This window comes from Alnus glutinosa, chromosome 14 (genome assembly GCF_958979055.1).
Source record: "Alnus glutinosa chromosome 14, dhAlnGlut1.1, whole genome shotgun sequence".
NCBI lineage: Eukaryota > Viridiplantae > Streptophyta > Magnoliopsida > Fagales > Betulaceae > Alnus > Alnus glutinosa.
Genome location: NC_084899.1, coordinates 20,779,323 through 20,792,111, shown reverse-complemented (window position 1 = coordinate 20,792,111; position 12,789 = coordinate 20,779,323). Strand labels below are relative to the sequence as shown.

Below are 12,789 nucleotides of genomic sequence, written 5' to 3'. Positions count from 1 at the left end.
AGAAAGTTTGATATATGAAACTTTTTAAAAATGATAAATAAAATAATAAAAACTTCAGAGGAGAATTGGTGTAGTTGGAGAGAGAAGTTCCTTTTGAATAAATAACTTTACCAAAAATTCAAGGGATCTTTGATTTTGAAGGAGAGAGAAGTTACTTTCTTTATTCAAAAGTTTGAAGGAGAAAAAATAACTTTTTGAAGACTAGTATCAAAACTTCAAAGGGATCTTTGATTTTGACTTACATGCAGAACAGTTAACCAGAAAGTCCAAAACTCCATCATTTTCAAACATGTAATTCTTTAATTGGAATAGTAAAGATAAAAAAAAAACTGCTGGCAAGATTCCCGTCCACAAGGCCAACAATATAGTCAAGTCCGAGTCATCCGATTGTGATTAAAAAGACATGGATGCTTTTCAAGCCTAGCCAGCACCAGAAAGTAGTGGGAAAGATCAGAGAGGTAGAAATACTAAATAATGGGCCAACCAATATACAGAGATCTCTGTTGACTGTTCATGTGCTTGTTTCATTATCAGATGGTTGAAGCCAGTAAGCTTTCCACCTGTTTCAAACGAAAATATGAAATAGAAGAATCAGGGATGCATCTGTTTAACGTATTCAGGACAAAGAAGTGGGTTAGTTTGACAAATATATATGTGTGTGTGTTTGTGTGTTTCTTGTTTTTAGATGCGCCGTGACATAAAAGGTGAAAATAATTTTGAGCATTTTGTGTTTTGAGCGAGTCTTTTATTGGAAGTCCATTGAACCAATAAAATAATCTTGTAGTAGAGGGTTTGAGACTCTCTTCTAGTATCCAACCAACTCTGCGAAGCTACCATCAGTGATTTATCACTTTGAACACTTGAGTTCAACTCTCTCTACTAGCATCTAATGACCAGCAGAAATGGAATATGTCTTATAATGGAGGTTTTTTCCCAGTTTTTTCTCCTTCAAAAATCCTTGTTATATATATAAAGGCAAGTTTTTCAAAACAGGAGGGGGAAGGAGTATAGATAGGAGGAGTTTATGTTTGAATTTTGAAGCTGTCCAGGGAACCCTCTAAACCTAGCAAGCATCAAAAGAATGAATGAATGAATCATAGTTAAAGCATCATATATATCATATAGAAAAGAAGCAATCTTTGCATTAGAATAGAACTTCCTCAAAGTCCAGCACTTCTTTTATATATATATATATATATATATATAAGTAAAGCAACTTCATTAAAAAGTGTAAGGGGCGCAACTCAAGTACACAAAAATTATAAAGGAGAAAAAAAAAAAAAACAAACAAACAAACAAATCAAGAACAAAAAATCTATAAAGTTAGAGATATTGAGAAATGCGTATGCAAAGATCCACTCAAACAAGGTTTTGAGAAAACAACGTTGTAGATCTGAACTCATCTTCTCACAATCATCAAAATTTCGAGTATTCCTTTCTCTCTAGCGCACCACATTAAACAAGAAATGATTAAATTCCAAATGATTTTAAAATCATTCAGACCGACCCTTCCTTTCCAACAAGCCAAAAGATTCATTACCCGTCTAAGCATAACTCATTCTACTCCAAACATCTTAAAAACCAAATTTCACAAATCTTCCGCGATATCACAATGAAAAAGGAGATTGATCAACGATTTCTCTACTCTTCTTACAAATACAACACTAATCTATCATTATAATGTGATGTTTGCTAAGATTATCAAGAGTGAGAATTTTTCATGAAAATGTTGTCGAAGTGAAGAAAGCCACCATCATAGGAGCCTTTGTCCTCCAAATTCTCTTCCAAGGGAAGCAAGAGTCAACGTTGAAAAGTAGAACTTTGTGAAAAGTTTTGACCTCAAAATATCGTCTTTTTTAAGGAATCCATCAGCACTTATCTTCACCTCCCTAAAGGAATACAAAGCATTGAAAAAAAAAAAAAAAAAGGAGGAAAATACGGAATCCACCTCCAATCATGCACCAATATGAGAAAACATTTTATATTCCCTCAAGGGCTAAAAAAAGTAAGCATTAATGCTACATCCCTTTCTTATTCTAGACATAGCACCTCCAACAGTCAGAATGTCATATGTGCAGTATTGAGACATGGGAAAAAATTGATTGCAGGGAATATAATTCAGTTAAGAAAGCACCAATTTAACAGAACCATTTCTAACGAAAAACTAATTCAAATGCAACTCTTAAATTCCTTCACTAACAATTCAAGTTTCAAGCTTCACTCTCTCATCCATATAGCTTTGATCTAAAGTGAACATGTATCTATTTTGGTGCGCCTTGAGACAACTATGAATAAGGGACTGTTCTAAGCCAAAGAAAAGAAGGGGAAACACTCAAGACTGAGGAAAGAGACACATCATCCTCCACAGACCAGCAATCATCCATCGACCATCAGCAAAGCATTATCATAATAAACCATGTCAAGAGGACGATATAAACCAGGAGAAGATTTAGAATTGGGTCAAACCTAAACACAAACCATTAATAGAGAACATGCTTAACTCCGAATTGCATTTGACCTACTTATTTGGAGATGGAACTTATGTACTATACAAATTACTCCTAGGTATCAATATGTTAACTCCTTTCACCACAAGTCTATGAATACTCTCATACATACATATATTTAAGAGCTAAGAATGGTCAAGCCAGTTAACAAATAGCAAAAACTTACCAGCAAGTAGCAACTATCATATTCAACTTAAAAGCATTATCACAAAAATGAAGCACTGAAAAAAATTGGTAATCATATATTTTGCATCAATCCAAATACCAAGTACAACAAAGAACCCAACAAAATAATCAAATAAATTAACTCTTTCAAACACTCACTAAATACAAGAGGCTGAACCAAAAGCTAATTGCCTTCAATCCCACCTCCCAAATCCAAAATGTTAACCATCCGAACCCTCTCATTTTCCGGCAAAAGCGACCAATTTGGCGACTGAACCGCGCGCAGCCACCGGAAATCATCCACATTGGCCCAATTCCCCGTCTCCTCATCCAGACTCGCATCCCTTAAGTCCTCCTCCACACCTTCATAGCTCAAACAGTACGGCGCAAACCTCACGCCACTGCTATCCTCGATTATCGGCCTACTCCTCACTCTCAAATAGAAATCGCACCCCTTCGCATTATGAATCCGAATTTGATGCGACGCCATCACAAAAACACACCCCTCAGCTTCGTCAATCAGAACCGAGCCTATCACCGGCCCAGCATAAACCCTACAGTTCCTCAGCCTATGAACAAATAACGCTCTCACGGAACCAATCAACTTCACCTCGCAAGAATCGAGATCGGAAACCGTGAATTCTCCAATCTCGGAACCCTTGAAATTCTCAACCAAAATCTCACCCTTTTTGTCTCTAAAACCCGGCGAATCCCTCACCTGGAAACCCAATTTCTCGTGCGAAGTTGAAACGGAATCGGACTTTTCTTCTGTCGTGGTTTGTTTCGGTTCAGTGGCTGGGTCTCTCTTGGAGGCTTTGTTCTTGAAAGCGAATTTCTTTTTGGGGATGAGCTCGGAGCTCAGATTGTCGAGGGATTGTCTGAGATCGGAGACGGCTTTGAGGGAGGAGCGGACCTCGTAGGAGGGCAAGAAAAAGGAGCTCTCGGCGACGAGCTTTTCGAGGTCCGAGATAGAGGCGGAGATGGAGTCGAGGTGGGATTTGACTTCGCTCGGATCGGTTGGGTGGTCGAGTCGGGACTGGACGATATGGGCCTCGATGGAGCGCTTGGAGTCGGAGAAGCGGGAGAGGAAGGCGGAGGCAGAGGAGGGCGAGTTGGAATCCGAGTCGGATCGGCGGGCGAGTGAGTTATCGACGCGAGTTTGGTGGCGGTTGGAAAGGCGCGCGAGCATTGACTGGTGCTTTTGGTGGAGGGTTGGGTCTGTAAGGGTTTGGTTTGAGGTTGGGAGTGAGAGTCTTTCTTCTTCTTCTTCGGTTTCCATTGTCTGAGTCTGCGAGAAGAGAAAGGAGCAGGAAGCGGGTTAGTTCAGTCGGATTCTAGTTCAATTGTTGGGAACCAAACGACGCCGTACCCAACAATTGAATATTTGAATAGCGAAATTCAAGAGATAATGCAAAAAGAGGTTGCTAAAAGGAGGTCGAACAGGTTGAAAGTTTTTTTTTTTTTTTTGGGAATTCGCGAATTTGATATGGACCCAACATGAAATTAGCGAATTATAATTAAGAGATTTAACTTATTTAATTAAATAGGTCGAGTTAAGATTGACCTATATAGTCTTATACTCATGCCTCGATATGACCCGAACCTGATACGCGACACTAAGATTGACAATTTTTTACACGACCCGCGAACCTAATATAAAATTAACAGATTAAGATTAAGGAGTCTGATCTCATTTAATTAATTAATCGGATTTGGTTGACCTATATTATCTTATAACTATGCATCGACATAACTCGAAAAAGACACGCAAGTACAAATTGCTACTCCAAATTGGAAATGAATAATTTGAGAACTTGGTCACTATTTTTGTTGCAAAAAGATTGAAATGGTTGATTGCCTTTTGATCACGGTTGAAGTGTTTAACATGATTAATTAAATTGTATAATCTTATATCCATAACTCGACAAAAATGAGACTCATAAACTCGAATGGCCACCCTACTTCTACTTCTCACCGTAAAGTACTTTATCAGCATGATTGTTGTATAGTGGTTAGGGCAGGTTCAATGTCATATTCAAATTTTAGTTGCATTTTTCTTTTAACTCAGTATTGAACGTTTTAGTTGGTAAATGGATCAAAATTTCATGCCTCTTCAAGATGGGCTTTTTTATGGCAGACGTTGGCTAATATTGTCCTCTTTTTTAGCTCATTGCAAACATGTGTTACATATCCATGACACGAAAATATTAGGCAGCTACAGCCATAAACTGCTCAGAAATTAAACCATCTAGCCTGCTTAAATGATGTCGAAGCCATTCTAGGATTAAGATTATATTAAAACAAAAATGCTTCCCATAAAGTAGAAACAGAACTCCTTTGTTCGTACTTCCCCAAGAATTATTTCCTATGCATCAAACAGAGCCATACAGAAACCGATGTCAATAAGCAATATAACAAGCATTTACTCGATATTTTCAAGAAATACTAACCTAGATTTTGCAATGTCATCCCACATTCTAATGAGATTAGACTTCAGGAAATAAAACCTGAAAAAAGAAAACAACAATTGGAGGGGGGGTTGGGCAAAACACATTACACTACCAGCAGTAAGGCATTATACACTCAAAGAAGGGGAAAAAGAAAAGCTTGAAATCGAAATTGCATCGCTCTAAACCATGAAAGAACATCATATTCATTGTGATAATATTCTGGATCAGCTTAGGCAGATTTCTCAGCTTCTGCAGCTGCTTTTGCTGCTGCTTCTTCCTCTCGAAACTTCTTCAAGGACGGAGGTGGTCTGGGAACAATGCTTTTCTTCCATTGCCGGTCGAGCTTTCTTGACAACCTCTTATTGATTCCCTCCTCAACCTCTCTTTCGCGTTTCACAGTAAGCATGCGAGCAATCTATAATTGATATCAGCCACCATATTAGCATCATACAGATTTTAAAGGTAACTAATACGCATAGAGTTTAAGTCCAAGAAAAAATTTAGAATTTCACATATTGGCATAGAAATGTTATACAAGAAAAGCTTATTAAATCAATAGCTGTAGCTCAGTTGCATCTTAAAATTCCAAAGACATAACAAAGAATATGATGTCACATAAATTGTGTACTCTAGAAAGGGAGAACAGGAGAAAATAGTACCAAATTGGATATTTCAGAAAAAGGAAACAACTCACCTTCTTATAATTACACATAAAAAGGTGGCAGACACAAACTATCATGGAGGTTTGCAAGGTATGTCCACTCACATCTGGTTGCCACATAAAATTTATTGGAATTGGTAAAAACAAAGGCATGCTCTTTTATATGCTAGAAGATTGTCCACCTGCACTTATCTATCAAACCCTTTACCCACATGTAACATAAACATAATTAGAGGCATCTTTTTACAGCTAGATGACTCTACCATTCTCTTGATAATGTATTTAAGTACTAGGTTACTTGCTCATCCTGCCTCCCAACAAAAAATATACATAGCATAAACAATTGTTAGAATTTGAGCCCATGCCACACACTTCACGGTGCATAAAATATAACAGTATAAACCCATGGGCACTTGCATAGAGGACCCGACCACAGTAATAGTGCATCAACTAAATTCACCAATCCCAGTATGCAGTGGCCTAGAGACAGTTTCAAACAAAAAATTGAAGCTTTGAGAATCACTGAATTTTAAAACCGTATTCCAATGACCTAAAAAATTTTAAAACTTCCTGAACCAAACTTTTTAAGTTTTTAAGGCTTTTGTAAGAGTATTGAAAGAAGCAAAGGACAAAGGCACGCCCTCAAAGGCTCTACCCTCTTGCTTTTTTTTTTTTATAAGTAAAATTTTATAGAAATGAAAGCATAAGATGCCTCTACATACATAGGACATATACACAGGAGAGCCAAAACTAACCCGAAAAAACCCGATCAAAAACCCAACAAAAAGCCCCAAAGACAAAACCTGGAAACCGAAATAACACCAAAAAGACAACCCACAAAAGAACCCAAGCAACGCACCCAAAAAAACCAAGAAAAACCTAAAAACCAAAAGAGCACCAGCGAACAACCCACAAGAACCCCCAAGGCATACAACCCTACGACCTAATGGCATTGTCTTTCCTACACATCGAATAAGCTTTAATGTCTCCATAATTGACGGAACTTTGTAGATTCCGAAGCTCCCACTTATTTTCGCATTTCTTGCGCTCAATCATCTTGCCCAAATTTCAATGAGCCTCTGTCTCTGTTCCTCAGTCACCCCCGGATACATCTTAGAGATCCTCCCCCAAAGCTCTGCCTCCTTCCAAGCCTCCTTCTCCCAATTCTGGTCGCAAACAAAAGGCGGATCCTTCTTCTCTAGAGGCTCTGTAACCTTCTTCAACGGGAAGCTCCCTCACCGGCGTCAACTTCTCAGCCGAAGAGATCTTCTCGCCCAATTCAGTTGTTCCAACGGATAACGGAGGGGCAACACCAGACTCTGGTACCCGACTAGGAGCCTCCAAACCTTCAGAAGACTTCTTCTCTTCTACTGGAACCACAGGGGTTTGCGTAGACTTCTTCTTTTCTACTGGTGCCGCAGGGGCTTGAGAGGACAAGGAGGAGGAAGGATCCAACCCAAACCCAACCAGCAAGGGGACAGAACCCGGAGGAGCGAACCCAGAACTGCTAGGCAGTGGGGCAGCAACAAACCCAGGACCATCAGAAGAATCAGACCCAGCAATATTCACCGGACGACTCGCCGGAATCGTAGGGGCAACCAGAGTCACCGAAGGTACCACTTCCGGAACCAACAAAGGGAGGAAGGTGAAAGGAACGGGCGGCTTAACAGGGGCCGCCTGAGCAACCAAAACACCAACACTTGAGCTACTAGGCTGAGGAGCCGGAGCCGGAAGAGAATCCAGAACCACCGGCGCCGGAGAAGGGGGAGAAAACCGGGGCTCCTACAAGCTACTTGACCCAATCTTGGAAGAAGACAAGGCCGTAACCAACCCAGAACCTGCCGGCGACGAGAACTCCGGCCGATAAGAGCGCCCAAAAACGGTCATCGACACCGGACCCGCAAACTCAGAGGTATCCGACTGGAGCAAGGCTCTGAGTTTAAGCACTCCAGTGTAAGCATAGTGGCACTACTTGCCGGGCCATATCTCCCCTTATCCTTCCTGCCCACCCTACTTTAAGTCTTTGGCATATAGTTAGCAGCTTGAGCTAACGAAGAAAATTGTTTAAATTACGTTTTTCTATACATAAATTCTTTAAACAGTTGTCAATTGCTATTATGAAGAGTTAGCAGCCCTTTTTCCACTCCACCGAATCATACAATCCAGCTTTGCCAGGCACCCATAACTCCTCTTCTTTCACAGTTTGGACCAGAAGCATTCAAAAATAGATTAGTCAAAGTTATCCTATCAAACTTGGTGTCATTTCCGATCCTTCGAACCGAAATCCTACTCCTCATAGAATGATAACTCTTCTAAAACTAAAACTAACCAATCATCTAGAACCTTCCTAGTGTCATCTTTTTAGCATAACAGAGCATTCAAGCTCTCTCAGTCCCACTTCATCTAGGCGCTACCTTGAACAGGCCACAACCCACATTATTATGATATCAAAGTTTCCATGCTCAATTAAGTACAATAAAATACACCAGATTGCACCGGTATCAGATGTTCATATCATTGTTCACCAAAATCATCAATCTCTAATGAGTTGAGTATACAAAATATAATTTTTCACTACGGCATGCTGCTGATAGTCTAAAAATTCTGAAACTTCCATGAAAATTGAAAATTTCCAGCTCCTTTCCCATCTAAATCTCAATAACCAAACCTGCTCATCACTAGATACTTTCAATTTCCAGCAAAACACTCCACTTCAACCAAACAGAACCCCATTAAAGAGTGTTAAAATATTTATTTAAATTTACTGATTCCAATCCATTTAAAGTTTTGGACAACAACGATTTATCATGGTACCATAACAATGATCTTGATTTGATTTCGAATCGTGAATACGTAATTTACCTCCAATTTCAGTTATATATTTCACGAGTTAGTCTCATCTATCAAAGGGGAGTGTCACAATCTTAATCAAACGATTAAATTCACTATTTCCTATCAAGTTAAACTCTTGTGAGAACCGGGGATTTAAAAAAGAAAAGAAAGTTTCAAAATTTGAATAAAACTAAACACAGAATCTAAAAGCGAACCAAAAGGGAGAGTACCCTTTTGCGCATGCGACCGAACTCGCTGGATTTGAACTCGTTGCGGGCAGACTTCTCAAGGCGAAGCATGAGGAGCTCACCCTTGAGTTCGACCACCTCCTCGTTGATTTCTTCCGTGGTCTTGGTCCTGATTTCCTTCATTTCCTCCTCTCGCTTCGCCATCATCACCACCGACGAGGCCGGGTTCCGGAACGACGCTGCCTGGGGAGGCACGCGAATGGTGCAACGGTGCTGGATTCTGACGCCATTGAATGAGGATTTGGGGATTGAAATGTGGGGTTTTGGAGGGAAGGTGATGGTCGAAGAAGACGCAATTGGGAGGCTCACCATGGTTTTCTTTCTTAGCTACAGTCTGTGCGAAGCACTACTTCAGCTTCCAATGAAGTAGATAAGGCCTAAATCCTGAACTTCTTTTATTTTTCATTGTTTCTCTTTCTTTCTTTTTCGTTTTTCTTTTTTTTTTTTTAAATAAAAAAAGAAAAAGAAAAAAAACCCCGGAATTTGAAACGTTGGCCTTGGCCCCCAATAACCAAATTCTTTTAGCAAGAATTAAAATTTTAAGGAATAACCGCATTATTAGTCTTTAGAGTTGACCTAAATTACAAATTACTTTTTATGGTATAAAAACTTCAAGGAGGATCTTTGTAGTAAATTATAATTACGAATTATTTCATAAACTCGTTTTTCGTCCACCAAGACCAAGTTAACAGATTCTTTTAGTTTACCATGTCATACCCAATAAAAAATCGACACATATTCATTACAATAAAAAAAATATATAAATAAATAAAACTTGAAAATTATTTTTTTAAAATAACAAATAGAAAATAGTGAACCGGCAACCACCCCTAACCAATGAGGACATGTCGAAGCAATGAGAAGGCTGCTGAATAGTTCATCTCTAGGACTGATGAGGCCAATAACGGTTACGGGAGTGAAATTTTACGAAGATGGAGGGATGTCGCAAGTATCTTTTTTAGTAAGAAGTTCGAAGGAGGTTCATGTCATACCCAATAAAAAATCAACACATATCTATTATAATAAAAAAAAATTAAATAAATAAAATTTAAAAATCATTTTTTTTAAATAAAAAATAGAAATAGCGAAGGGGTCATTGTCGGTCAGGCAGCCACCCCCAACCAATGAGGACATGTTGGAGCAAGGAGAAGACCGCTAAACCGTTCATCTCTGGGACAGATGAGGCCGATAACTAGGGGTGTAAGATGAGCTCGGCCGCTCGTGAACTCAGCTCGGTTCGGTTCGGTTAAACTCGATTTGGTCTCGGTTTAAATAATAAATGAGTCGTTCGTGAACACAATAATATGTTCAAATATTAAACAAGACATATTCGTATAAACTCGGCTTGATTCGAATAAGCTTATATAAACTCGTATAACTTCATTTTTACAATTTTTTCTTAGTATTATTTTAATTTTGTAATAAGAACATCTTAAGTAAAAATGAATCATCTTCCTAATATGATAGATATAGCTTGAATTATTGTTATGAGTTTAATTTTATAGATTTGTGTGTACATAAGTGTGTTTGTGAGTATATGTGGTTATATGTGTTTGTGTGCACACATGTAATTTTGTGTATGTGCATAATAAATTTATATACATACATATAAACTCGTGATTATATTATTTAAGATTCAAGTTAATTTATTTAATGAACTCAGATAATAAAATTTTAACAAGACTTAATTAATTAATTATTAGTATGGATTTATGAAAATATAAACAATCATGATATATACTTTATATAAGAAATGAATCAGTTAATTGAGCAGCTCGTGATAAGATCGAACTCGACTTGTGTTCGATATAAAATTAAACGAGCCAAGCTTAAACACAATATTTCGTTCGATGATAAGTTCGAGCTCGACTCGTGTTCGAAATAAATTAAATGAGCCGAGCTTGAACATTTAATACTCAACTCGACTCGACTCGACTCGAATACAGCCCTACCGATAAGAGTTATGGGAGTGCGAAATTGTACGAAGATGGAGGGATGTCACGAGTATCTTTTCTAGTAAGTAGTGTTGGAAATAATTTTGGATGGTGCACAAAGTTCTTATTGAAATAAAATAATATCAATATGAAAATTAACAATTAAATAAATAATTGTTAAACAAATAATTGATTGAAAAAATTATTGTTGATACTAGACCAAATTGATCCGAAATGATAATAATAATAAAATAAATATTGTACAAGAGATTAAAATTAAATTAAGGAAAGATCTCACAATGCTATAGAATCACGCAAAAGCGTTGTCCTTAAAGGTTGATTTGTGCCTCCCGGAGTGTATAACTCAGTGTGATCGGATCTCTTGACACGCAACCTCCCAGGATTAGACTATAGCGTCTATCTTCGTTAAGGACACACTTCCAATAACAAAGATCAAATAGAACAACCCTTTGATCAAAGTGGATGGGGGACTTTAGAATATTTTTCTTGTAGAAAAGCTAATAATATAACAATAGCTTTATGGCTTAAAACCAAATTCACATTGAAATATATGAATGCACACTAGAAAAATATATTAGAGGTTTTAGCCAAAGAAGAAGATTGTTCTCAAATGCATTGGGAACTCAATTTATATAAACGGTCAAAAAATGTTAGCACTATAGATTTTATTTTAAGGCTCATGAATGACAAACGGTCATAAGACTCATAACTATTAACCGTTACAAATCAAAAGTAATAAACTTTAATAATGACAAAATGTTTGAAGATTAAAAAGCCATAAAAACAATTTTTTAATAACCAACGGTTACAAAATAAAAACTCATAAATATATATTTTAATAAATCAATTTTTTTCTTTGCCATAAAAACTCATGAATATAGTTTAATACCAAATGGTAAAACATTTAAAGATGGCTAAAAATGAAATAATGTTTGTAACACACATATTACAACAATCCCCCACATGTTACAAACACTAGAATATAAGGAGATTGAAAGCATGCATCAATGTGGTACCCGAAGGTTTTAACCACACCTAGGATAAATAAGTAGGAACTTAATGAATCGTGGTAGAGTTAAACTCTTTTAACCAAATTCACAAGTTGACCAAACTTATCACCCACATAACTTTCTCCAAAACAAAATTGGGTTGTTCTATAGCGGGTTGGCGCCTTATACAGGCCATGCGCCCCTGGGTTTCATGAGCGCTCTAGAGACCTACCCTAGTCTCATAGGAGGCGGCACCACCTCCACACTCACATAGGTGGCATCCATCAAGAGTGTGTGCAGGGAACACCCCATCCCAACACGTAGGGACTATGGATCCATTAAGAGTTTTTAAACTCATCCTTAATCACTCTGCATCTTGTACTGTCTTACACCATAGGGATGGACTCATCACTATCTTCTCAACAAGATAATGGATAAACATAGAATGACAGTACCTCAACATGATCACTTGTGACTTCGTTTCCCATTAAACCTCATTCATGGGATCTCCAATTACAGAGGTTGGGTATCAATCACAGTGTCATAATTTGGGTATCAGTCCTATCCCCCTCGATGTTTTACTCACCAGCCTTCTCGCTAGTGGCTTGGTCAAAGAATTTACAAAATTCCTTTTTGACCTCACACATTCCATGGAATTTATACCGGTCTCAATAAGCTGTCTCACAATATTGAGCATTTTTCTCATTATAGATCTTGCTCATTGCTCGAGCTATGGCAGCCTGTCAATCACAATCAAAACACAAATGGATCTGAATTAGTATATAAAGGCAAATCAATTGATTAATAAGCTCCTTAGCCATTCATCTTCAGTTCCTGCCTTCTCCAAGGCAACTAACTCTGACTCCATAGTAAACCTTGCTATGCAATTCTGTTTTAAGGACCTCCAAGAGATAGTCCATCCAGTCAGAGTAAACACATAAAACCACATATAGGCTTTAGCTCATCTGAATCAAAAATTCAG

At 37.9% G+C, this 12,789-nt stretch overlaps 2 protein-coding genes across 2 annotated transcripts; both read right to left on the bottom strand.

Annotated features, from left to right (window-relative positions):
- Positions 1–209: 209 nt before the first annotated feature.
- Positions 210–4,029, bottom strand: LOC133858063 (tubulin-folding cofactor C). The gene is made up of 2 exons (XM_062293488.1): positions 2,832–4,029; positions 210–560 (listed from the first exon to the last, which is right to left on the bottom strand). Exon 1 carries the CDS (start codon positions 3,949–3,951, stop codon positions 2,857–2,859), a length of 1,095 nt encoding a protein of 364 aa, XP_062149472.1. The 5' UTR covers positions 3,952–4,029; the 3' UTR covers positions 210–560; positions 2,832–2,856.
- A 1,046-nt stretch (positions 4,030–5,075) lies between these two features.
- LOC133856512 (large ribosomal subunit protein uL29c) lies at positions 5,076–9,246 on the bottom strand. The gene is made up of 2 exons (XM_062291563.1): positions 8,846–9,246; positions 5,076–5,537 (listed from the first exon to the last, which is right to left on the bottom strand). Exons 1-2 carry the CDS (start codon positions 9,173–9,175, stop codon positions 5,352–5,354), a joined length of 516 nt encoding a protein of 171 aa, XP_062147547.1. The 5' UTR covers positions 9,176–9,246; the 3' UTR covers positions 5,076–5,351.
- Positions 9,247–12,789: the final 3,543 nt, after the last annotated feature.